Consider the following 26,514-nt stretch of genomic DNA (forward strand, 5'->3'; position numbering starts at 1 on the left):
ATATGGCTTCATTGTATTATCAGAACATTGTTCTGAAATGTGTCTTACTGTATGTTCCAAGGCAAAAACATCATTTCATCAAACATCTGTAACTAAAGTTCCCATCACCCTCTTTAAATGGGCACTTTGTGTGCAAATATGAATCAAGGCCTCGTTGACTAAACCTGACATTGTGCAAAAGATTGTACATTTTTTATTTTGCTGTATGTGTCATCTTTCCAAACTCAGCAGTGTTGAGTTAACATCAGAATAAAGTGTTGTGTTCCTTGGTCCAGGCTAACAAGAAGACACTAGCAGTTTTACACTTTCTGTATTAGACTCAAGCTGACACCTTGTATAATCAGTTTTTAGTCATGCCCTGAGGTGTCTGCATTCTGGGATTAAATATTCAGATGTTCCTCAGAGATGTGCCACGCTGTTGTTGAGTCTGCTCCAGAAGAACATGGCAGAAACCTTTTTACCAGTTTAAAATGAACACGCTCGACCTGTTCATATGAGTCAGCTGTGAGTTTGTCAGTGAGACTCCAGTCTGCAGTCCAGTTAATCTCATAGTATCAAGCTACAAGAGACTACTTGATACTTTAATATTTGTACTACACTTCTGTGGCTTGTGCTACAAAACTTTAAACATCTGTAGCACCACTGCTTTGTGCAAAAAAATCCATAGCTGTACAATCATTTCCATAACGTGCTTAGAAATTACCAATGTGTATGGGAACCAATAAAGGTAACATTTAAGATATATTGTTGAGGTGGCAAAAGGCATGATGAAAATTCTGGGTGCACCCACGTAAATGAAAAACTGAGGCAACCAGCGCAGCTAATGTAGAAAGTGACTCTGGTGTTCTGTTTCTGCACTTGTGATTTAACGGCGCTTTGTCAGGAGTGGTCCCAGATTCTGAGCCTGTTATTATGAGCATGAATTTATGTTCAGCAGCCCCCCCCCCCCACCACACACACACACACACACACACACACACACACACACACACATACAGGTATGGGCGGATTATGAGGACACTTTTCCCATACCAGCTCAGTCATGGTTTATGGGGACCCACCTTTCCCTTTGTCCCAGAGAGATGCAAGAAAGATTAAAATGGTCCAAAAAAATTTAGAAATGTTTCTGTCTACTTAGAATTAAATTATTGTCAAAGAATCTGAAGATATGAAAACCTGACATTTTACGGACTATGAGGACGGGGCGGGAGAAGGCGTTTCCTGACCCCACACTTGTTTGTTGGGACATTACCCACACACACACACAATCAGAGCAAAACCCTTGATTATGAGGACAACACTGGTTTAACTGTACATTATCCACACACACACAATCAGAGCAAAACCCTGGATTATGAGGACAACACTGGTTTAACTGTACATGACCCACACACACACACACACAATCAGAGCAAAACCCTTGATTATGAGGACAACACTGGTTTAACTGTACATGACCCACACACACCCACACACAATCAGAGCAAAACCCTTGATTATGAGGACAACACTGGTTTAACTGTACATGACCCCCCCACACACACACACAATCAGAGCAAAACCCTTGATTATGAGGACAACACTGGTTAAACTGTCCATGACCACACACACATACACAATCAGAGCAAAACGCTGGATTATGAGGACAACACTGGTTTAACTGTACATGACCCACGCACACATACACAATCAGAGCAAAACCCTGAATTATGAGGACAACACTGGTTTAACTGTACATGACACACACACACACACACACACACAATCAGAAAAAAACCTGGATTATGAGGACAACACTGGTTTAACTGTACATTACCCACACACACACATACACAATCAGAGCAAAACCCTGGATTATGAGGACAACACTGGTTTAACTGTACATTACCCACACACACACACATACACAATCAGAGCAAAACCCTTGATTATGAGGACAACACTGGTTTAAATTACACACACAAGTGTTATATGGCAATCCATCACTGAAAAAGTACCTCACTGCAAGAGTTTTGAGAAAGGTAAACTACCTGCATTTTGAAAGGTTAAATCAATTGAGCATTTTATATGGATAATTGAATCTGACTATTAAACACAATGCTGGCAATAATGTTGGGCCAGGTGTATGAGTGACACTGCAAAAAAAATATTCCTGACTGAATTTCTGTCATAAGCCACAGCTAGCACAAAGTGAGTCATGACTATCAGTAGAGAGGCTGGACAACTTTCTCACAGATATGCAGTGGAGAACATCCTGACATCATGCACCACTGTGTGGTATGGAAACTGCTCTGCTGTAGAAAGAAAGGCTCTGCAGCAGGTAGTGATATCAGCACAGAGGATCACCATCAACTGCCTCCCATCAGCGACAGACATTTACATCAGCAGATGTAGGAACATAGCTGCCAGCATTCTGATGGACCCTCTCATCCCACCCATGGACTGTTCAACCTCCTCCTCAGGAGGAAGGATGTGCATCATCATATTTTATATATCACAATATTTATTGGCACCGAATGCACTTTCAATCAATTGTCTTCCTCTGCTTAATCTTTACTGTTCAACTTTGATCTAATTTTTATATTGTCTGCTGCTTTTTTGGGACCTTGACTACTAAATTTCGTTCTTTTCATGTACCCTCACCCTCATGTCCTAGAATGATGATAAATTATCCTTGAATCAGTTATGAGACACACTGGTATTAATGGGCATAATTCACATCTTTTTAAACCTGTAAGGGACATCTACACCAAGAATGACTGTAAAGAACTACACTGGTGTAAGCACCCGCACCCTACACAATGGTGCTCAATGTTTTGCCTCATCAGTGGAATTTATTTTATTGAATAAAATGGGCATTTCTCAAATAAAATGTAACACTCAGCAGCTTTTTTTAAATAAATATTTCTGTTATAAGGGTCTCACAAAACCCAACATCATAAAATTTGAACTACCCCTTTGAAGGGCCAAGTAAAACATACAAATTACAGTGCCAAGTAAAATAAAGTGTAGAACAAAGAATAGGTATAAGGCTGCCTTAATATACACCGATATGAAAATTCTGGCCGACACCGATAACCAATATTAACATTGCTGTTATGGCCGATATACAAGTTTCTACGATAACCAAATTTTGAACATACTGAAAACACATTGAACTTGAAAAGGTAATGTCTTTCTTTATTTCCCCTCACTACCCACTCTAACAGTGTTAGTTTTAGACAGTTTTTACAACTTGTACAAATGTTTAACTGACATTGTTAACAAAACAAATTTAAGTGCCAAGTAATATTAACATAAAGTGCAGAGCAACTTAAAGCAACAATTACTGCCCTGAGCAAACTGTAAAACATTGACGATGTAAACAAAAATTGAGTGGGACAGGAGGTCCATTGCACAAGAATAAAGTGCGGGGAAAAACCCACCCACAACCTCAGGCTATTTCACCCCCATTTCGTTTGAACATAACACCCCTGTTCCTCACAAAATCGCGAATGTTTTGAATAGTTCTGTCTGTCAAAACAGGGTGCTCAGCGCGCTTGCACTGCTCACACTCCAACTTTGATGCAAGGTGTCCTTTAGCGATATGTATTTTGAAGTGTTTCATAACAGCACTGACTTCAACCTTGCTCCATGGCCTTTTCACACATCTTCTTGACGATTTGACCTCTGTCAATCAAAAGAAAATTGTATATGTTAAGATAGGAAGACAATAACTGTTACAATTTAATTTATATTTTCTTGAAATAACTTCGGAGCCACTGAAATGTAGGTTACAAATGTTTAGGGTTGTCCCCTGATAGTCGAATATTCGAATCAATAGTTGGAGATCCCGTAGTCGACTGAGATTTCTTTAGTCGAGTATTCGTTTTTTTGTTGTTGTTGTTTTATCAGTCAGTGTGCAGTGTACTGCTGGGGAAATTTTGGTCCCCAAATGTAGCTGCAAGGATGGATGGAGTCCTACCTTTGGAGCTGGTTACCACACTCTGGGTTGTACACAGTTTCTTTTGCCCTGGAGAACCAATACATGATTTTGTTAGAATAGCTAGTACAAACCATTTGTGGAGAAGTTTATTTTCCAAACGAAACAATGCTATTTATTGAACATAATCTGTAACTTGAACTTGATCCCTAAAATTATATGAAGATGTGAAGAGAGACAACTCTACAATTTTGAAGGACTAGATGAAATTGCACGTCACTATGCATGCACTCAATATGAATCCCACCCCCATCCAGATTAAAAAAAAAAAAAAAAACTTCTATCCAATCAAGATTTGGTAGTAGTGCTTTGGTGTTAACTTTGATATGGACTGACTTTATGAGGACATGACATGACTCTGTCAAGAGTAAGCATTCATGATTGGACTTAGCTGTTGTGGAATGTTTGAAGGGAAAAGTTACAGCATTGTCAACAGGCACAGCTGATGGTCAACTGTGACAGCTTTTAGAATACAGAAATGCGGGGTGACCGGTAGTCAGTGGTTAAGTCGCGTACCACATGGGTGCTAGCGCTCTGAAGAGCAGGTCCCGATTTAATTCCTGACCAGACGGACCATTTACTTCATGTCATTCCCCTACTCTCTTCCCTGCATTTCCTATTTTTCTCCACTGTAATAAAGGCCACCTAACCAACAAATATTTAAAAAAAAAAAAAAAAAAAAGAAGAATATAGAAATGCATGTAATCCAATCACCGCCTCATAGCTAGGTGAGGTGGTTAAATCTGTTACAAAATAGAGATGATCATGTACTGGAATTGGAGGAATGATCATGCACTGGAATAAATTCACTATTATTAACTGTCTATGTTGATAGCATAAAATCAAACTTAGATAGTAAAGGTAATTAATTTAGAGTAAAACGAATCAGAGTTTGGTCATTATGTTCACGTATCTGTCTGGGTCTGTCTCACCAAACAGTTAGAGGGCCACATCAGCTCTCATTCACTGAGAAATACCAGAGGCTGCCTTCAAGGAGACGAAGCAAGGTCTGTCCAAAAAGTAACTTGATATGTTGTAAGCCGCTTATTTGAAGAAAAAAGTTGCTAATGTGGTCTGAAAGACACCAAACATAGTAAGTGATCCAAAGCTTAAGTCGTCACCCTCTATGGTCCTGAAAATGCAGTTTACCTCATCATAAGGTTAACAAATTCAAGACTGTTCACTAAACCCGATTTCTAGAATACCCCTGAATCATTACTACAACTTTAAACAAATAAAAACTGTACCTTTGTAACTCTTGGCCACATCCTGGATAGATTCCATTCTTTTTCTTTTCTCTAAGGAAAAAATTAAAATTGTAAACTTCTTCAATCTGAACTTTTTTAACATCCATTACAAGCAACATATTTATGTTCCTTAAGTTTGATTCCATTCTAACTGCAAAGTAACAAGTAATGATATATCCAATTAATAACTTATACTATAATACTACAATCTGGATCCATATGAACAGTGAACATTAGAGGCAAATTTAACAAATAACACTGAACATATTCTAAGTATATTAAAGTCCCTTTGTAGTACAGGCCCCTGACAGCATTTTATATAATTTACACCCATTATGAGAGCTAAAGGTAGTTTAAAAGCAAAACTTAAATCTGATTTCTCCCCCCTTTTAGAATACATACAGCACAGTAACGCTGCCTGCAATATAGCAAAGGGCAATGTAACGGCGGGCTCCACCGGCTGCAAGCGTAAGCGTCCGTCAGCGTAGCGTCGCGGCGTATTCATTTGGGCTCCACTGACCGTCACAGGCGGCGCGTAGAAGCCAACGGGGTTGTTTACCGTTTGCCGAGCCGAGAGGCTGCATGAAATGTTAAAGCATTTCCCACCTAAGTAATTACATATATTTGAGTTATCTACAAGTTTACTGTAGGCTACTGTTTGTCATCTACTCGCTTTCAAATGTCATACGGACATTTACACAATGTCACGGATAAACATGAGTAAATGCATGAAAAAAAAAATCATCACATATCACCTCTGATGATGGTTTATTCATTTAAAAACACATTGTGCTCGTTTAGCACACTATTTCATGTAGTTTTTATCTGCTGGAGGGTCGCGTAGGGCAGCTAGCGCGACAAAAATAGAAGAACCGCGTAAAATAGAGAGTTGTCGCGCAACAGACGGGGGTTGTCGCGCTGCTCCCGTTGCCGGTGGAGCCACTGTAATTGATTAACAGGGGGGCGAGCTGCTACGGGACTCGTGCTGCAGACGTGTCGCGTCGCTGACGTGGCGTGCCCGGTTCCATAAGGCTTTCCACACATTACCAGAGGAGCTGGTGACCTCTTCAGGCGTCTTCATTTCTTGATTTTCTGGTGAAAGAATACAAAAAAGGCCTTCAGCATCAATTGAAGTTAAGTGATCAATGGTAAATGGACTGTACTTATATAGCCCTTTTCTAGTCTTATCAACTACTCAAAGCACTTTACAATACTGGTCTATCATTCACCCATTCACACCACATTCATACACTGATAGCTTAAATGCGGAAACCATGCCACGTGACTTGACTCTTATCATTGTTGATTTATTGACTGTGTACCTTGCTGACTTTGTGGTAGTATTAAAGCAACATAAGGGAATCTGAATATGGTCCTTACTCCAAAATATACCATGAATGTATACTGGAAGATATTCAGTACATACCACTTAGTCCGGACCCATCAACTCCATCTCCGTCATCTCTACTGCCTTCACTGCCTCCACTGCCTTCACTGCCTCCACCGCCATCGTCATCACCACCGCCATCACCACCGGCATCGTCACCAACACCACCATCGTAGTCATCGTTGTCACCATCGCCATCGCCATCGTCATCACCATCACCATCACCATCACCCAGCTCTGGGTCCAATTAGTCTAAAGAAATGATTGATGCAAAAATAAAAATAATTGTTGCTGCAAGTTTGTACACCTGACATGTTTCTGTATCATGTACCAAAACATTGAGGCATATTTACTTTTATATTCTAAAAGTCTGAATTTACATCTTCCCAATTTAAAAAATGTCCAAAATACCGTTGTATTTCTTTAGTCTCACTACTTTGTTTTGTAATTGATCCTGTAGTAAAATATTATTCTTTTGAGAAGAGCCATTAAGAGTGTTGTTACCACCACATACCTTCAAGCTCAATCTCGTCAAGAGACTTTCCCTGGAATTTTGCAAGAGTTCCTTTCTCCATTGCAAGTAGAAGCTTTGTGATTTTTGCCATTTCTATAGTTGCCTCCGGCAGACGATAAAAGTCTCTGTGGACTCGTATATCGTGGCCCAAAAAGTTGGCCAGTTGGTCCAGCTCATTGTTCTTGAGGTTGAGTATTTGGGACACTGTTGCAATGTGCTTGCGAAGATATGTAGACCTCAGATTATCAGGATTCTTTGCACCACACATACTTGCAAACTTTCTTATGCAGTCCTGTCCCCTGTAGTAGCTCATGGAGGGGCACTGTGGTCGTCCAAATAGGAAGGGATTATCCTTATGCACATTACATGCATCTCTTTTCTCTACAAGAAGTGTTGTTGCACTGACAGCCTCAGGGTTTAACAAAACAGCAACTTTCCTATCTCTTTTGCCGATAATTTCTACCCTGCTGAAGTGCTGGGCTAACTTTTGTTCCAAGCGGTGACAGGCTAGCAGCTACATCACTATGGAGCTCAGTCTGGTCTCTTTTCTTGAATGACTCAAGTGACATTTTGAGACTTCTCCTGCACGACGTCTGTTAAAGAGGATGATCTGAGCAAGTGTCACCCTAGCAACTTCTGCATACGCCTGTGGAGACTCATGCTCTTTCAGGTCTGCAATGGCGGCAGCCGATTTTTCCTCCAGGTGCTTGTGCAAAAGCTGCACATCCTCTGTGAATGGTATGGTGGATGGTTTATTGTACTTTGACTTGCTCAAAGTAGCCAGTGCAGTGTGGGAGACTTGTCCTGCCCATTCTTTTGTGCAGAGTTGTGTAAATCGTTCCGCTGCTTTAATCAAATTTTCATTCTCTGCTGCGATGGCCCTGCAGAGAATAATGTCACCAATCTTCTTCAGCGAGTGTCCCAATTTCAGGGCAAGACTGGGTGTACAATAGGAGTGCTTCTCTTCATCATATCCAGCAACTTCTCTGACAGCTCCAACGATTTTGTAAAATTGTTTGGTTTTACAGCATCTTCAAGCTAAATATAGAATATTTTTTCCTTAAGGTTAACAACAGTCTGCCCATTTCCCGAGCCTTTGTTCTGATGTACTCAAATTTTGTTGGATCATTCCCATGCTTGTTGTAGAGAGACTGGCCCAGTTGCAATATGAGGAAGTCATTACGGACTACAGATGCTACCTCATCGTCCCTCATCTTTCCAAGGATCTTCCACACTCCAGGGGACACTGCTTGGCTGTATGTTGACTCTGCAATATCTGCCAGAACTAAGGCTTTGGTCTTAGAAATAGCTTCAGTTTCTGAGACCATCTTTGTGGCATCTATGCGAGTGGCGCCACAGCTCTTTACGGATAAACAGGCCTTTACAATATGCACAGTGCACATGCGTTTTGGCATTCACCGAGATTTTGATGGTCCTGGTCTTCTTTTCAGTTTCAATTGTCCATCTTTTTTACGCATTTCTTCTTGATTATGTTCATAATTACCTTTGTTCCTCAACTTCTCAAGTAAACTCTTTCTCTCTTTTGAGTTCTTAGGGAATGAGAATGCTTCTGCAATATCAGGCTCTACTTTCTCATGCTTTTTAAGGTGAAGATATTTTAGACTGAGGTGTTTTGCAAACATAGCAGTAATTTTTTGATGTGCAAGAAGAGACTTGTGGTGCTGCTGCAGTCTCAGTAGAAAAAGACTCTGTTGTACTTCTTGGAAGAGTCTGGGTATTACTTGTAGTAGGATCATCAACATCAGAACAGGGTTCACTATCAGGTATGAAGTCATCATCAATGCCAACTCTGCCAGAGTTGGAAGCATCCTTGTCCTCCTGTTCCATGCAGGATATAGGTTGCAGGACTGTCTTTGTCCTTTCCTGGGAAGAAAGTGAGTCAACTGGTCCACTCTTGCGATGTGGTAGTTTAGATCCTCACTATCACTAAATAGTTCAGTGTCAGTTACAACATCTTCATCAGAGTTGGATCCATCAGACCTTGGTGCAGTGTCAGCTATGTAGAGATCACCAGAGGAACAGCCATCACTACTTGCAGAGTCAGAAACAATCTCATCGGGTATAACATCCTATGCAGAAAAAAGAGCTTATATTAACCCCAAAATCTACTACTGTGTAAGTCACAATCCGACACCAAGAACACTTTAAAATCAAATTTAAAATGGAACCAAGGAAAATGAACATACCAGCGACTGATTCTTCTTGAAAAAGCAGGATTTGTGCCAGGATCTTGAACACACTAAAAGCACATTGAAATGAAAAGTTAGCAAGTTGTGCTAATGCTTTTGTTTTAATTTAACATAAAAACTGCACTAAAGTAGGGCTGCACGATAAATCGCATTTTCATCATCATGATATGAACATGCAAGATAAACGCATCCTACAGCCCGCCTGAACCGCGATGAATGAAAAATCAGTGTTAATACTCGTGCCATGCATTTACACTCAGCATGTGAGCATTTGGGAAGCCCTAGACACCGTTTGGCTAATTAGATGAAGCCTCAGCTACCCTGTCAGGTCATGTGTCATTTGCTGGAGGTGAACAAGTAGGAAGGAGAGAGGAGCAAGGAAAATATGAAGAAGTTGTTGTGAACAAGCACAGTACTTTTGCTACTTGGAATTATTTTGGATTCAGGAGAGACGTTTTATGGACGTGCACTGTCGCAAGTCGATAATGCTGAGGACATTTGGAGGATATTTCTCCTTCCTCTTTGTATTTCTGCCATTTTCTCCTCTGTGAAACTCTGAAGCCTCCTCCTCCTCCTCCTAACACTGTTTCACTTTAGGAGCTCTCTTAAGGGCTAAGATACTTTACAGGGTTCCTAGAGCTTAAGGCAAGTTAAATTTAAGACTTTTTAAGACTTTTTTAATGCCACTTGAAATGAAATTTAAGACCAACGACACAATCAACACAAATGAAATAAATGAATAAATCCAACTCCCTCATTTGATTTGTATGATTGGTGTTTTGTCATGGTGTTCAGACACCACAGTACCTTTGCTTTTAGCTAGGTGTGCACCCAAACACTAGGTTCATTCGAGATGAGCCAGGCCTGTGCAGATTCGATCACCGCGATCGGCGCACAATGCATGCCGGTTAGTTTTGTGTCCAACTTCATCCCGACTTGCTCTGATGTATTACAAAAGTCCTCGGCGCCGCAGTTTTTAGAGCCAGGCGCTGCAGTTGCTCTCCACCGACTGCACCGCCTGGCTCTCACCTGATCTAACAGCTGACTGGTTCAGATGTCAACTCAACAAGATGACGTTTTAGATAAACTTTTAATTTTTGATGAATTTTAGAGATTAAGATTGTATTTGTCTGATCTGAAGGTTTATTCTGTGAACAGAAACATGTTGTGTGACTGATGGTGAAGTTTAGTTTTCAGAGACTGAATATATTCATCATAAACTATACAGAGTCTACTGTATATTAATATTGGACGGTTTAATTATTGAAGTATTTAGCAACACAAAGACTTGTGGTCAGTGGGATGTGAGGATTCTTAAAATAACATCAGATGTGAAGCCCTGACTGTATCTGACTGATCTTTAATGAAAGCTGTTGTCTTGTATAAAATATGAACCTTATAGTCAAGCACTGTTTATTTAGCCTGTGTAGCTGAGGCGACAGGTCAAACTGATATGATGCTGATTTACAGGAGAATTCATGTCAAATGGAGTTGGAGTTTAATAAAACACGTTTGAAATCATTTATTTCATTATTCAGTGGGCATGGACTATTCGATTTTTGGGGTCTAGCAGTATACCTATTAAAAGAGAAACGACATAGGAACTGTAGAGCTTATATACAACCTTATTGTCATCGCAATACTGAACAGTGTTACAGTACATTGCAGATTCTCCTCATATCGTGCAGCGCTACACTAAAGACAACAACAACAAAAACTGTTTGAGTGACATGAATACGAACATTTGCATGTGAGACCAAGCCATTTTAGACTGGAGACAGGTCCTGTGCAATCTTCACAATGGTCCAAACAGCTGACAAGTGAGCAGGTAACACTATGGTGGCACTGAGGAACCAATAAGGTATATATCAGTAATGATCAGTGTTGGAAACCCTTAACATAGGGTAAAAACACTTCTGAAGACTTCTGAGCAGTACCAACTTCTGACACCCATTATATAAAGAAATGCATGAAGGCCTAATACACACCCCACTACAAACCATGAACGCCTGATTAAAATGTCCTCTTAAGTACATTCTGACATAACCACACACACACACCCAATTCCTACTGTCCTTACAGGACACTTTGTCCTGACAGTCCTGTGCTGTGGCAGGTACATGTAGTGTACAACATTCAAAAGTGTGAAGACTTCTGAGCACAGTCATAAGATCAAACAAAACAGTATTATGTCTAGAAGTAAAATCATGATATTACAAGAATACTGTCAACTTACAATGTCATCCTTTAATGTTGACGGAGCTGCCCTGACCTCTGTCATCAAATCACGACCGCTGCACACCTCCTGTGACTGAGTCAATGACAGGCACAAATGTGAGTTTATTTTAAGCTAAAATAATTCATTTTCATTCTGCAAACACTGTGTTACAACACTGGCCATGAGTATGGCAGAAATGTCAGTTAATAGTCAGCAGGGAAGAAGGAAGACCGGAATAATGAACTTGTACTATAAAATTCTAAAGACCAAAACCAATTCTACTGTATTGAAGGTGACACATAAAGCAAACTAACTATGATGGCACAAACTACAACTTGCCTTTTCTGAGCCTGGCTCACTTTCTCTCAACTTCGGGTGAGATTGTTCTTCACCGGGTGCCTGAAATTGTAAAGAGGAAATGTACTGTTTAATCACTTGACTGGCAGCACTATCACTTAGTGGTCTTTAAGAAAGAAAGACAGGCGATAATTATGTTCATATTCACCTCAAAAGATGAAAGATTACTGTAACAATGTCATTATACACAACAAAAATTCCATTACTTTCAAATAACAGGGTTCCCACACATTTTCACAGACACAATTTCAAAACTTTCCATGACTTTTCAAGGACCCATAATATAATTTCCATGACCTGGAGAAGATTTAAGAGGTCCTGGAGGAAGTTTCAGGAAATAGGGAGCTCGTGTGCCAATGATTACAGTAAGATAGCCTAATTAATTACACTGCAGACAACAAAATTCCAGGACTTTTCCAGGTTTTCCATGACCGTGGGAACCCTGACATAAGACCTCAATACCTTCAGGACTTTCCTGGTCTAGAATATCATTTGATGTTCTTCAACTTTTTCAGGTTTAATATGACCATGGAAACTCCTGAACATACATCACCAACTTTTGACACCCATTATATAAAGAAATGCATGAAGGCCTGATACACACCCCACCACAAACCCAATCCATGAATGCCTGATTAGGAAAATGTCCTCTTAAGTACATTCTGACATAACCACACACACACACCCAATTCCTACTGTCCTTACAGGACACTTTGTCCTGACAGTCCTGTGCTGTGGCAGGTACATGTAGTGTACAACATTCAAAAGTGTGAAGACTTCGCACAGTCATAAGATCAAACAAAACAGTATTATGTCTAGAAGTAAAATCATGATATTACAAGAATACTGTCAACTTACAATGTCATCCTTTAATGTTGACGGAGCTGCCCTGACCTCTGTCATCAAATCACGACCGCTGCACACCTCCTGTGACTGAGTCAATGACAGGCACAAATGTGAGTTTATTTTAAGCTAAAATAATTCATTTTCATTCTGCAAACACTGTGTTACAACACTGGCCATGGGTATGGCAGAAATGTCAGTTAATAGTCAGCAGGGAAGAAGGAAGACCGGAATAATGAGCTTGTACTATAAAATTCTAAAGACCAAAACCAATTCTACTGTATTGAAGGTGACACATAAAGCAAACTAACTATGATGGCACAAACTACAACTTGCCTTTTCTGAGCCTGGCTCACTTCCTCTCAACTCGGGTGAGATTGTTCTTCACCGGTGCCTGAAATTGTAAAGAGGAAATGTACTGTTTAATCACTTGACTGGCAGCACTATCACTTAGTGGTCTTTAAGAAAGAAAGACAGGCGATAATTATGTTCATATTCACCTCAAAAGATGAAAGATTACTGTAACAATGTCATTATACACAACAAAAATTCCATTACTTTCAAATAACAGGGTTCCCACACATTTTCACAGACACAATTTCAAAACTTTCCATGACTTTTCAAGGACCCATAATATAATTTCCATGACCTGGAGAAGATTTAAGAGGTCCTGGAGGAAGTTTCAGGAAATAGGGAGCTCGTGTGCCAATGATTACAGTAAGATAGCCTAATTAATTACACTGCAGACAACAAAATTCCAGGACTTTTCCAGGTTTTCCATGACCGTGGGAACCCTGACATAAGACCTCAATACCTTCAGGACTTTCCTGGTCTAGAATATCATTTGATGTTCTTCAACTTTTTCAGGTTTAATATGACCATGGAAACCCTGAACATACATCACCAACTTTTGACACCCATTATATAAAGAAATGCATGAAGGCCTGATACACACCCCACCACAAACCCAATACATGAATGCCTGATTAGGAAAATGTCCTCTTAAGTACATTCTGACATAACCACACACACACACCCAATTCCTACTGTCCTTACAGGACACTTTGTCCTGACAGTCCTGTGCTGTGGCAGGTACATGTAGTGTACAACATTCAAAAGTGTGAAGACTTCTGAGCACAGTCATAAGATCAAACAAAACAGTATTATGTCTAGAAGTAAAATCATGATATTACAAGAATACTGTCAACTTACAATGTCATCCTTTAATGTTGACGGAGCTGCCCTGACCTCTGTCATCAAATCACGACGCTGCACACCTCCTGTGACTGAGTCAATGACAGGCACAAATGTGAGTTTATTTTAAGCTAAAATAATTCATTTTCATTCTGCAAACACTGTGTTACAACACTGGCCATGAGTATGGCAGAAATGTCAGTTAATAGTCAGCAGGGAAGAAGGAAGACCGGAATAATGAATTTGTACTATAAAATTCTAAAGACCAAGACCAATTCTACTGTATTGAAGGTGACACATAAAGCAAACTAACTATGATGGCACAAACTACAACTTGCCTTTTCTGAGCCTGGCTCACTTTCTCTCAACAACAAAATTCCATGACTTTTCCAGGTTTTCCATGACCGTGGGAACCCTGACATAAGACCTCAATACTTTCAGGACTTTCCTGGTCTACAGTCCCTGACAAAAGTCTTGTCGCTTATCCTAGTTGTAGGAACAACAAATAATAACCTGACTTGTAGTTGATCAATTGGGTTCAGAAATAGCTTATATGAAAGGCAAAGACCTTTAGATTATGCTTATTATACCAAAATAAAGTTGAGTGTCATTCATTGAGTTTTATCATTTAATTAGGACAGAAAGGTCAGATTTTGCTTGGACAAAAGTCTTGTCGTGTCTTTAAACGATTCAACCAATCACAGATTAGAGCTCCACCTGTGACAAATACTGTAATTAACACATTCCCTGGTGTGTCTAAAAGAACCCCAGCACACCAGACCTTCATGTGAAGTGCAACCTGACCGCTGACAACATGCCAAAGATTCAACCACAGACCAAAGTGCTGATCATCAAGAGCCTGAAGACCAAGTCTGCTGCTGAGGTGGCAGACATCTTCAGTGTATCCAAACGTCAAGTGGAGAGGATAAAAAAAGATTTGAAGAAACTGGTGACGTTCATGACAAGCCCAGGTCAGGCAGACCCCGTTAGACAACTGTTAGAGAGGACCGTTTGTTGCTTCGGCAGTCCAGGGCCAGCCCTTTTTCAACTGCAGCAGAGCTACATCAGAACTGGTCACCAGAAACCCCTGTATCTACCAGAACAGTTTGTCGAATTCTCTCACGCAATGGTCTCCATGGCCGAATTACTGCTCACAAACCAGCATTAAACAGAAGACAACAAAAGAATCGTGTTGCATTTGCCAAGGCCCACAGCTTGCAGAAAGGATGGACAGTGGAAAAGTGGCAGAAGGTTGATTTTTCTGATGAATCATCCATTGAACTGCATCCCAATTGCCACAAATACTGCAGAAGACCTGTTGGAACCTGCATGGACCCAAGATTCACCCAGAAAGCAGTCAAGTTTGGTGGAGGAAAAATCATGGTTTAGGTTACATCCAGTATGGGGTGTGCAAGAGATCTGCAGAGTGGATGGCAACATCAACAGCCTGAAGTATCAAGAGGTTCTCGCTGCCCATTGCATTCCAAACCACAAGAGAGGGCAAATTCTTCAGCAGGATGGTGCTCCTTCTCATACTTCAGCCTCCACATCAAAGTTCCTGAAAGTGAAGAAGGTCAAGGTGCTCCAGGATTGTCCAGCCAAATCACCAGACATGAACATTATTGAGCATGTCTGGGGTAAGATGAAGGAGGAGGCTTGGAAGATGAAACCAAAGAATCTTGATGAACTCTGGGAGTCCTGCAAGACTGCTTTCTTTGCCATTCCAGATGACTTCATCAATAAGTTATTTGAGCCATTGGACGTATGGATGCAGTCCTCCAAGCTCATGGAGTCATACACGATATTAATTCTTTTTCCCAAGGCACCATGACTTTATGTTCTGATGTTATTGGAGCATGTTTGTGTATTCAACAGAAAGTATCATTTCTACAGTACATTATTTTTGTATGCGACAAGACTTTTGTCCAAGCAAGATCTGACCTTTCTGTCCTAATTAAATGATAGAACTCAGTGAATGGCACACAACTTTATTTTGGTATAATAAGCATAATCTAGAGGCCTTTGCCTTTCATATAAGCTATTTCTGATTCCAATTGATCAACTACAAGTCAAGTGATTATTTGTTGTTCCTACAACTTGGATAAGCGACAAGACTTTTGTCAGGGACTGTAGAATATCATTTGATATTCTTCAACTTTTTCAGGTTTAATATGACCATGGAAACCCTGAACATACAGTACGGGCCAAAAGTTTGGACACACCTTCTCATTCAATGCGTTTTCTTTATTTTCATGACTATTTACATTGTAGATTCTCACTGAAGGCATCAAAACTATGAATGAACACATGTGGAGTTATGTACTTAACAAAAAAGGTGAAATAACTGAAAACATGTTTTATATTCTAGTTTCTTCAAAATAGCCACCCTTTGCTCTGATTACTGCTTTGCACACTCTTGGCATTCTCTCCATGAGCTTCAAGAGGTAGTCACCTGAAATGGTTTTCCAACAGTCTTGAAGGAGTTCCCAGAGGTGTTTAGCACTTGTTGGCCCTTTGCCTTCATTCTGCGGTCCAGCTCACCCCAAACCATCTCGATTGGGTTCAGGTCCGGTGACTGTGGAGGCCAGGTCATCTGCGCAGCACTCCATCACTCTCCTTCTTGGTCAAATAGCCCTTACACAGCCTGGAGGTGTGTTTGGGGTCGTGTCCTGTTGAAAAATAAATGATCGTCCAACTAAGCGCCAAACCGGATGGGATGGCATGTCGCTGCAGGATGCTGTGGTAGCCATGCTGGTTCAGTGTGCCTTCAATTTTGAATAAATCCCCAACAGTGTCACCAGCAAAACACCCCACACCATCACACCTCCTCCTCCATGCTTCACACAGGGAACCAGGCATGTGGAATCCATCCGTTCACCTTTTCGTCTCACAAAGACACGGCGGTTGGAACCAAAGATCTCAAATTTGGACTCATCAGACCAAAGCACAGATTTCCACTGGTCTAATGTCCATTCCTTGTGTTTCTTGGCCCAAACAAATCTCTTCTGCTTGTTGCCTCTCCTTAGCAGTGGTTTCCTAGCAGCTATTTGACCATGAAGGCCTGATTCGCGCAGTCTCCTCTTAACAGTTGTTCTAGAGATGGGTCTGCTGCTAGAACTCTGTGTGGCATTCATCTGGTCTCTGATCTGAGCTGCTGTTAACTTGCCATTTCTGAGGCTGGTGACTCGGATGAACTTATCCTCAGAAGCAGAGGTGACTCTTGGTCTTCCTTTCCTGGGTCGGTCCTCATGTGTGCCAGTTTCGTTGTAGCGCTTGATGGTTTTTGCGACTCCACTTGGGGACACATTTTAAGTTTTTGCACTTTTCGGACTGACTGACCTTCATTTCTTAAAGTAATGATGGCCACTCGTTTTCTTTAGTTAGCTGATTGGTTCTTGCCATAATATGAATTTTAACAGTTGTCCAATAGGGCTGTCGGCTGTGTATTAACCTGACTTCTGCACAACACAACTGATGGTCCCAACCCATTGATAAAGCAGAAATTCCACTAATTAGCCTGATAAGGCACACCTGTGAAGTGGAAACCATTTCAGGTGACTACCTCTTGAAGCTCATGGAGAGAATGCCAAGAGTGTGCAAAGCAGTAATCAGAGCAAAGGGTGGCTATTTTGAAGAAAGTAGAATATAAAACATGTTTTCAGTTATTTCACCTTTTTTTGTTAAGTACATAACTCCACATGTGTTCATTCATAGTTTTGATGCCTTCAGTGAGAATCTACAATGTAAATAGTCATGAAAATAAAGAAAACGCATTGAATGAGAAGGTGTGTCCAAACTTTTGGCCTGTACTGTACATCACCAACTTCTGACACCCATTATATAAAGAAATGCATGAAGGCCTAATACACACCCCCACCACAAACCCAATACATGAACGCCTGATTAGGAAAATGTCCTCTTAAGTACATTCTGACATAACCACACACACACACCCAATTCCTACTGTCCTTACAGGACACTTTGTCCTGACAGTCCTGTGCTGTGGCAGGTACATGTAGTGTACAACATTCAAAAGTGTGAAGACTTCTGAGCACAGTCATAAGATCAAACAAAACAGTATTATGTCTAGAAGTAAAATCATGATATTACAAGAATACTGTCAACTTACAATGTCATCCTTTAATGTTGACGGAGCTGCCCTGACCTCTGTCATCAAATCACGACGCTGCACACCTCCTGTGACTGAGTCAATGACAGGCACAAATGTGAGTTTATTTTAAGCTAAAATAATTCATTTTCATTCTGCAAACACTGTGTTACAACACTGGCCATGAGTATGGCAGAAATGTCAGTTAATAGTCAGCAGGAAGAAGGAAGACCGAATAATGAGCTTGTACTATAAAATTCTAAAGACCAAAACCAATTCTACTGTATTGAAGGTGACACATAAAGCAAACTAACTATGATGGCACAAACTACAACTTGCCTTTTCTGAGCCTGGCTCACTTCCTCTCAACTTCGGGTGAGATTGTTCTTCACCGGGTGCCTGAAATTGTAAAGAGGAAATGTACTGTTTAATCACTTGACTGGCAGCACTATCACTTAGTGGTCTTTAAGAAAGAAAGACAGGCGATAATTATGTTCATATTCACCTCAAAAGATGAAAGATTACTGTAACAATGTCATTATACACAACAAAATTCCAATAACTTTCAAATAACAGGGTTCCCACACATTTTCACAGACACAATTTCAAAACTTTCCATGACTTTTCAAGGACCCATAATATAATTTCCATGACCTGGAGAAGATTTAAGAGGTCCTGGAGGAAGTTTAAGGAAATAGGGAGCTAGTGTGCCTATGATTACAGTAAGATAGCCTAATTAATTACACTGCAGACAACAAAATTCCAGGACTTTTCCAGGTTTTCCATGACCGTGGGAACCCTGACATAAGACCTCAATACCTTCAGGACTTTCCTGGTCTAGAATATCATTTGATGTTCTTCAACTTTTTCAGGTTTAATATGACCATGGAAACCCTGAACATACATCACCAACTTTTGACACCCATTATATAAAGAAATGCATGAAGGCCTGATACACACCCCACCACAAACCCAATACATGAATGCCTGATTAGGAAAATGTCCTCTTAAGTACATTCTGACATAACCACACACACACACCCAATTCCTACTGTCCTTACAGGACACTTTGTCCTGACAGTCCTGTGCTGTGGCAGGTACATGTAGTGTACAACATTCAAAAGTGTGAAGACTTCTGAGCACAGTCATAAGATCAAACAAAACAGTATTATGTCTAGAAGTAAAATCATGATATTACAAGAATACTGTCAACTTACAATATCATCCTTTAATGTTGACGGAGCTGCCCTGACCTCTGTCATCAAATCACGACCGCTGCACACCTCCTGTGACTGAGTCAATGACAGGCACAAATGTGAGTTTATTTTAAGCTAAAATAATTCATTTTCATTCTGCAAACACTGTGTTACAACACTGGCCATGAGTATGGCAGAAATGTCAGTTAATAGTCAGCAGGGAAGAAGGAAGACCGGAATAATGAACTTGTACTATAAAATTCTAAAGACCAAAACCAATTCTACTGTATTGAAGGTGACACATAAAGCAAACTAACTATGATGGCACAAACTACAACTTGCCTTTTCTGAGCCTGGCTCACTTTCTCTCAACTTCGGGTGAGATTGTTCTTCACCGGGTGCCTGAAATTGTAAAGAGGAAATGTACTGTTTAATCACTTGACTGGCAGCACTATCACTTAGTGGTCTTTAAGAAAGAAAGACAGGCGATAATTATGTTCATATTCACCTCAAAAGATGAAAGATTACTGTAACAATGTCATTATACACAACAAAAATTCCATTACTTTCAAATAACAGGGTTCCCACACATTTTCACAGACACAATTTCAAAACCTTTCCATGACTTTTCAAGGACCCATAATATAATTTCCATGACCTGGAGAAGATTTTAGAGGTCCTGGAGGAAGTTTCAGGAAATAGGGAGCTCGTGTGCCAATGATTACAGTAAGATAGCCTAATTAATTACACTGCAGACAACAAAATTCCAGGACTTTTCCAGGTTTTCCATGACCGTGGGAACCCTGACATAAGACCTCAATACCTTCAGGACTTTCCTGGTCTAGAATATCATTTGATATTCTTCAGGTTTTTCAGGTTTAATATGACCATGGAAACCCTGAACATACATCACCAACTTCTGACACCCATTATATAAAGAAATGCATGAAGGCCTAATACACACCCCCACCACAAACCCAATACATGAACGCCTGATTAGGAAAATGTCCTCTTAAGTACATTCTGACATAACCACACACACACACCCAATTCCTACTGTCCTTACAGGACACTTTGTCCTGACAGTCCTGTGCTGTGGCAGGTACATGTAGTGTACAACATTCAAAAGTGTGAAGACTTCTGAGCACAGTCATAAGATCAAACAAAACAGTATTATGTCTAGAAGTAAAATCATGATATTACAAGAATACTGTCAACTTACAATGTCATCCTTTAATGTTGACGGAGCTGCCCTGACCTCTGTCATCAAATCACGACCGCTGCACACCTCCTGTGACTGAGTCAATGACAGGCACAAATGTGAGTTTATTTTAAGCTAAAATAATTCATTTTCATTCTGCAAACACTGTGTTACAACACTGGCCATGAGTATGGCAGAAATGTCAGTTAATAGTCAGCAGGGAAGAAGGAAGACCGGAATAATGAGCTTGTACTATAAAATTCTAAAGACCAAAACCAATTCTACTGTATTGAAGGTGACACATAAAGCAAACTAACTATGATGGCACAAACTACAACTTGCCTTTTCTGAGCCTGGCTCACTTCCTCTCAACTTCGGGTGAGATTGTTCTTCACCGGGTGCCTGAAATTGTAAAGAGGAAATGTACTGTTTAATCACTTGACTGGCAGCACTATCACTTAGTGGTCTTTAAGAAAGAAAGACAGGCGATAATTATGTTCATATTCACCTCAAAAGATGAAAGATTACTGTAACAATGTCATTATACACAACAAAAATTCCATTACTTTCAAATAACAGGGTTCCCACACATTTTCACAGACACAATTTCAAAACCTTTCCATGACTTTTCAAGGACCCATAATATAATTTCCATGACCTGGAGAAGATTTAAGCGGTCCTGGAGGAAGTTTCAGGAAATAGGGAGCTCATGTGCCAATGATTACAGTAAGATAGCCTAATTAATTACACTGCAGACAACAAAATTCCAGGACTTTTCCAGGTTTTCCATGACCGTGGGAACCCTGACATAAGACCTCAATACCTTCAGGACTTTCCTGGTCTAGAATATCATTTGATGTTCTTCAACTTTTTCAGGTTTAATATGACCATGGAAACCCTGAACATACATCACCAACTTCTGACACCCATTATATAAAGAAATGCATGAAGGCCTGATACACACCCCCACCACAAACCCAATACATGAATGCCTGATTAGGAAAATGTCCTCTTAAGTACATTCTGACATAACCACACACACACACACCCAATTCCTACTGTCCTTACAGGACACTTTGTCCTGACAGTCCTGTGCTGTGGCAGGTACATGTAGTGTACAACATTCAAAAGTGTGAAGACTTCTGAGCACAGTCATAAGATCAAACAAAACAGTATTATGTCTAGAAGTAAAATCATGATATTACAAGAATACTGTCAACTTACAATGTCATCCTTTAATGTTGACGGAGCTGCCCTGACCTCTGTCATCAAATCACGACCGCTGCACACCTCCTGTGACTGAGTCAATGACAGGCACAAATGTGAGTTTATTTTAAGCTAAAATAATTCATTTTCATTCTGCAAACACTGTGTTACAACACTGGCCATGAGTATGGCAGAAATGTCAGTTAATAGTCAGCAGGGAAGAAGGAAGACCGGAATAATGAACTTGTACTATAAAATTCTAAAGACCAAAACCAATTCTACTGTATTGAAGGTGACACATAAAGCAAACTAACTATGATGGCACAAACTACAACTTGCCTTTTCTGAGCCTGGCTCACTTCCTCTCAACTTCGGGTGAGATTGTTCTTCACCGGGTGCCTGAAATTGTAAAGAGGAAATGTACTGTTTAATCACTTGACTGGCAGCACTATCACTTAGTGGTCTTTAAGAAAGAAAGACAGGCGATAATTATGTTCATATTCACCTCAAAAGGTACCGCCCAGCCCCACTCTTGACCAATCAAATTACTCAAAAATAACTGTTGTATAAAATAAATTATAGTTAACACTGTCATTAACAGAACATGAGACCCTTATCTCACCATTGAGCGCCATGGCCAAGAGGAATCGCCATAGTTATATGTGATCTCCTCGCCTGGAAAGATTTCCTTGACAGCAAAAAGACACAAGTGTGGCTTTCCTTGGACCATTATTCTTTTGACTTTACAGTTGGGCTGTATGTGATCATCATTCACTAGTCGTCCCAGTGTTCCATCCTCTTTTGAAGCATCTATGCTGTGAGACAAATAGACCAGAAAAAAAAAAACTTTAAACTTTGCTTGGGGTTAAATTCTTAAATTGTCATGAGAGAAAAAAGACCTTCAGCCCAGCCTTGGCTTTCATGTAAAACACAAACTTTTTAAAAACACATACGTATACTATTACACTTTTCTCACTAGCATATTGTGCAACAAAAGCCCTTTTTTTGTTAGACAGCTGCAGTCTTGTCATTTTCTCTTCCAAAACAGTTGGTTACTTCATCATATGATTTAACACCCTCTCATTTGTCAGTGTTTCCCCTAGTTTTTTTTTTGCTTTGGCGCGGGGGGGTGGGGGGGTGGGTGAGGGTGGTCGGGGGGTGATCCTAGGACCTTCTGCCCACAGGACCCCATTACAAGAGCATTTGTACCTGACAAACATTTAACACAGATTTGTGTTCACATTTTTTATTTTAGAAATGGAACACTATTTTTCGGCTCCGCCTCGACATACTTAAATGATACTCAAAGATGCCTTATAACTTTAACTATATATAAAGCAGAGTCCTGCACTGGGTCAGGTACCCGCTGATTTGCGCATGTTTTTTTTAAAAAATGTTTTCCCGGGTTCGGATCTGGGTGGAACAAATAATATGCAGGTCGGATCGCGGTTTTAGATAAACACATCAAAATTAATATAAAAAATAATAATTGAGCTAAAAACTAATCTTGTTAGTTAGTCTGCTACAGATATCTCGGTCATTATTTACTCTCTGAGGATCGCTTCCGCTATTTCGCAACGGTCATTGGTTCAGCTGTTTACACGCGTTTCACCATCTAATAACACAATTTGTGATTGGACGACACATGGCTGCCACCGTCTAACAAGCGCCGCTTCCAAAACAGTAAATAATTATTTAGGTATTTGAGAAGTAAGTGGATAAAACGTACAACTATCACTTTACATTACTTCTCTCCTTGATGGATTCTAAAAACACGTGACGGCTCGAATCGCTGAACGTTGCTCTGGACAGAAAGTAAGTCTATTATTACACATGTAAAGTTCCTTTACATAGATTAAAAGTTTAAAAGCGTTAAACGTAACAAACAAGTGCTTTTACACTCGTATGGGAGAAGAACACAGAGGGTTGATGATGGAGCTGAAGTCATGTTTTTATTGTGAGAGCTGCTTCATTCAGGTCGTTGTTTACTTACTGGCACCTTAACTGTGGCGATATGCTGTTCAATATTCAGTCAATATGACCCAAAATGATTACTTTAAATCCGGGTTACGGGTTGGGCTGCGGGTCGTGTTTCAACGGGTTGGACCGGGTTGCAGTACTAATTGGCCTGATGCGCGGGTTTGCGGTTCGGGTGCGGTTTTGTACGTCCCCGGGTCGGGGCGGGGCGGATCTTGAAAATTGGACCCGTGCAGGATTCTGATATAAAGTATGCCTCCTCTGTATGGATAGAAAATTCAGTTACAACAAAATAATCTCTCTATATAATCAAAGATTATATAAGTTGTTGCAAAGATTGCATTAAATGCATATTGCAAGTTGTGAAGAGACACTCGCACATTTTCTTTTAAATCAGCAGCTGCAGACTAAACTGCTGCAAAAATGCGTAAAAAGTAAATTGTCATGAGCCAGAAATAGATTAAGGGATTTTCCCTGTTTGTTTTCAAAGAGTTTTTTTTCCATTATATTTCAATCGCATATAGCTAACGGACATGATTTGATTTCAAATTGGCAGCATGCTGTGTATTTAAATGGTATGAGCCAGTCTAGATGTGTTTATTTGTTTGCAAATTGTTTTATCTGTATGTATAGGCCTTCAGTTTCTTTATGTTCATGTTAGAAGAGTGCAGGCTTCTGCAATATTTATTTATTTATTCAAGTGCACTGAGTTAATTGACAGGACTCATTTTATTTGAAATTACTGACTTTTCAATAAAAAAGATTATATACTGACATGCCTATCAATTGCATATCAATTATTTTTAGGCTCAATAAATTCAGATAATATTTGACCGTAATTTCAAACATGTGGCCGTAAATTTGAAAACCAACGGGTCACGCTGGCCTGTGCCAATTTTTTTTTTTTTTTTTTTTTTTTAGGGGAAACACTGACAACCAGATGCCAACCCATCAATCAAATAGTCCTACAATTTCAATCTCTCTGTAAAGCACTTTGGTCCAGCATTTGTTTTTAAATGTACCCACAAATAAAACTACAACTTCAAATAAGAGGAGTAACACTTTGAAAAAAAAAAAATACATATGAGTAAATGAACAAGCAGCAAACTTACCAGTAGCGCTTCCCATTCCACATGAAATCGAATATATATTTGCTTTTGTCATCTGCTCCTACACTCAGGGACAAAACTCCCCTGTACTCCACCACAAAACTTTTGGTTCGATGTATTCCTGTGTAAACACACCTCTCCCTGAAGAAAAGAAAGAAAGAAAACATTAACATAAGCTGCTACTTCTAAGACCACCAACCTCATTTATGGCTTCTTTTCAAAGAGACATTAAGACAGAGAGGAAGACCGACAACAACAATTTATAAGCGCCTTAAAAAAAAACAGAGTTAGTAAGTGCTGTTAATAAAAATTAGTGATGGCCAAATGAAGCCTCGTGAAGCATTTTCTGAGCCCACTAGATGGCGCTTTTTTCATCAAAAGGTTGAAAGCACACTGAATTGCCATTCTTTGAGCCTCTTTCTTTAAGCAATGAGTGCCAACTAGTGGGCTCAGAAAATAAAGAACATGCTTCATTAGGCTTCATTTAGCCATCAATAATATAAGTAATAAAACAAAATGTTAATGACTACAATCCAGAATAAAATGAAAAAATGAAAAAGACTTACAATTACAATCAGTTCATATAAGCCATACAATGAAAGCAAATCTTATTTTAAGAGGTAAAGGAAGACAATGTATGGGTATATGGCATGTAGGTAGCAAATTGGTTTACATTATTAAATAAATGTGGGTTTTATCTGGATGGGGTGCCCACATACAGTATCTCACATAAGTGAGTACACCTCCCATTTTTGCAAATGTTTCATTATATCTTTTCATGGAACAACACTATAGAAATGACACTTTGATATAACTTAAAGTAGTCAGTGACAGCTTGTATAGTAGCATAGATTTACCTTCCTCTGAAAATTACTCAGAACACAGCCATCAACATCTAAACAGCTGGCAACGTAAGTGAGTACACCCCACAGTGAACATGTCCAAATTGTGCCTAAAGTGTCAATATTTTGTGTGCCAACCATTATTATCTAGCACTGCCTTAACCCTTTTGGGCATGGAGTTCACCAGAGCTCACAGGTTGCTTCAGGAATCCTATCCCACTCCTCCATGATGACATCATGGAGCAGATGGATGTGAAGACACTTTGCGCTACCCCACCTTCAGCTTGAGGATGGCCCACAGGTGCACAGGTGAGTTTAGGGCTGGATACATACTTGTCCATCACCAGTCCATCACCTTCACCTTCAGCTTCCTCAGCAAGGCAGTTGTCATCTACTAGGTGTGTTTTGGGTCATTATCATGTTGGAAAACTGCATTGCAGCTCAGTTTCTGAAGAGGGACGATCATGCTCTGCTTGGACTTCATGTTTCCTAAATGAACCCAGCTCCCTAGAGCCGGCAGCACTCATGCAGCCCCAAACCATGATGCTGCCACCACTATACTTGACTGTAGGCAAGGGACAGTTGTCTTGGTGCTCTTTCAGCATGTGTGGCACCTTGGTGAAGAGCACCAAGACAGCTGTCCCATGCCCAAAAGGGTTAAGGCAGTGCTAGATAATAATGGTTGGCACACAAAATATTGACACTTTAGGCACAATTTGGACATGTTCACTGTGGGGTGTACTCACTTATGTTGCCAGCTGTTTAGATGTTGATGGCTGTGTTTTACATAATTTTCAGAGGAAGGTAAATCTATACTACTATACAAGCTGTACACTGACTACTTTAAGTTATATCACAGTGTCATTTCTATAGTGTTGTCCCATGACAAGATATGATGAAACATTTTCAAAATGAGAGAGGTG

General features: G+C 40.1%; 2 protein-coding genes and 1 long non-coding RNA gene across 3 annotated transcripts in view; 1 reads left to right on the forward strand and 2 right to left on the reverse strand.

Annotated features, from left to right (window-relative positions):
• LOC125889695 (uncharacterized) overlaps positions 1 to 26,514 on the forward strand; it is a 143,759-nt gene that overhangs the window by 79,856 nt on the left and 37,389 nt on the right. The gene's annotated exons all lie outside the window — the stretch shown is intronic.
• LOC125890750 (uncharacterized) lies at positions 2,494 to 7,597 on the reverse strand. The gene is made up of 6 exons (XR_007449575.1): positions 7,131 to 7,597; positions 6,656 to 6,868; positions 6,277 to 6,321; positions 5,230 to 5,280; positions 3,965 to 4,012; positions 2,494 to 3,669 (listed from the first exon to the last, which is right to left on the reverse strand). It is a non-coding gene; the product is annotated as an uncharacterized LOC125890750 (long non-coding RNA).
• On the reverse strand, positions 9,065 to 24,834 carry LOC125890741 (uncharacterized). Its single transcript, XM_049579532.1, has 15 exons — positions 24,753 to 24,834; positions 22,286 to 22,478; positions 22,003 to 22,062; positions 21,682 to 21,756; positions 20,800 to 20,859; positions 20,479 to 20,553; positions 19,599 to 19,658; positions 19,278 to 19,352; positions 18,400 to 18,459; positions 12,774 to 12,848; positions 11,898 to 11,957; positions 11,577 to 11,651; positions 11,083 to 11,185; positions 9,338 to 9,390; positions 9,065 to 9,147 (listed from the first exon to the last, which is right to left on the reverse strand). The coding sequence occupies exons 1-15, from the start codon at positions 24,773 to 24,775 to the stop codon at positions 9,097 to 9,099; spliced, it is 1,098 nt and encodes a 365-aa protein (XP_049435489.1). The 5' UTR covers positions 24,776 to 24,834; the 3' UTR covers positions 9,065 to 9,096.

This window comes from Epinephelus fuscoguttatus, linkage group LG6 (assembly GCF_011397635.1).
Source record: "Epinephelus fuscoguttatus linkage group LG6, E.fuscoguttatus.final_Chr_v1".
NCBI classification, from domain to species: Eukaryota; Metazoa; Chordata; class Actinopteri; order Perciformes; family Serranidae; genus Epinephelus; species Epinephelus fuscoguttatus.

What these genes read in the sequence shown, in the direction of transcription:
- LOC125890741 (XM_049579532.1), bottom strand. Translation starts at nt 24,775, where the DNA reads ATGTGGAATGGGAAGCGCTACTG. An exon ending in GTGAGCCAGGCTCAGAAAAG is followed by an intron (nt 12,849 to 18,399) that starts GCAAGTTGTAGT and finishes TCATTGACTCAG; the next exon opens with TCACAGGAGGTGTGCAGCGG. An exon ending in TCAAGAAGAATCAGTCGCTG is followed by an intron (nt 9,148 to 9,337) that starts GTATGTTCATTT and finishes ATCTCTACATAG; the next exon opens with CTGACACTGCACCAAGGTCT.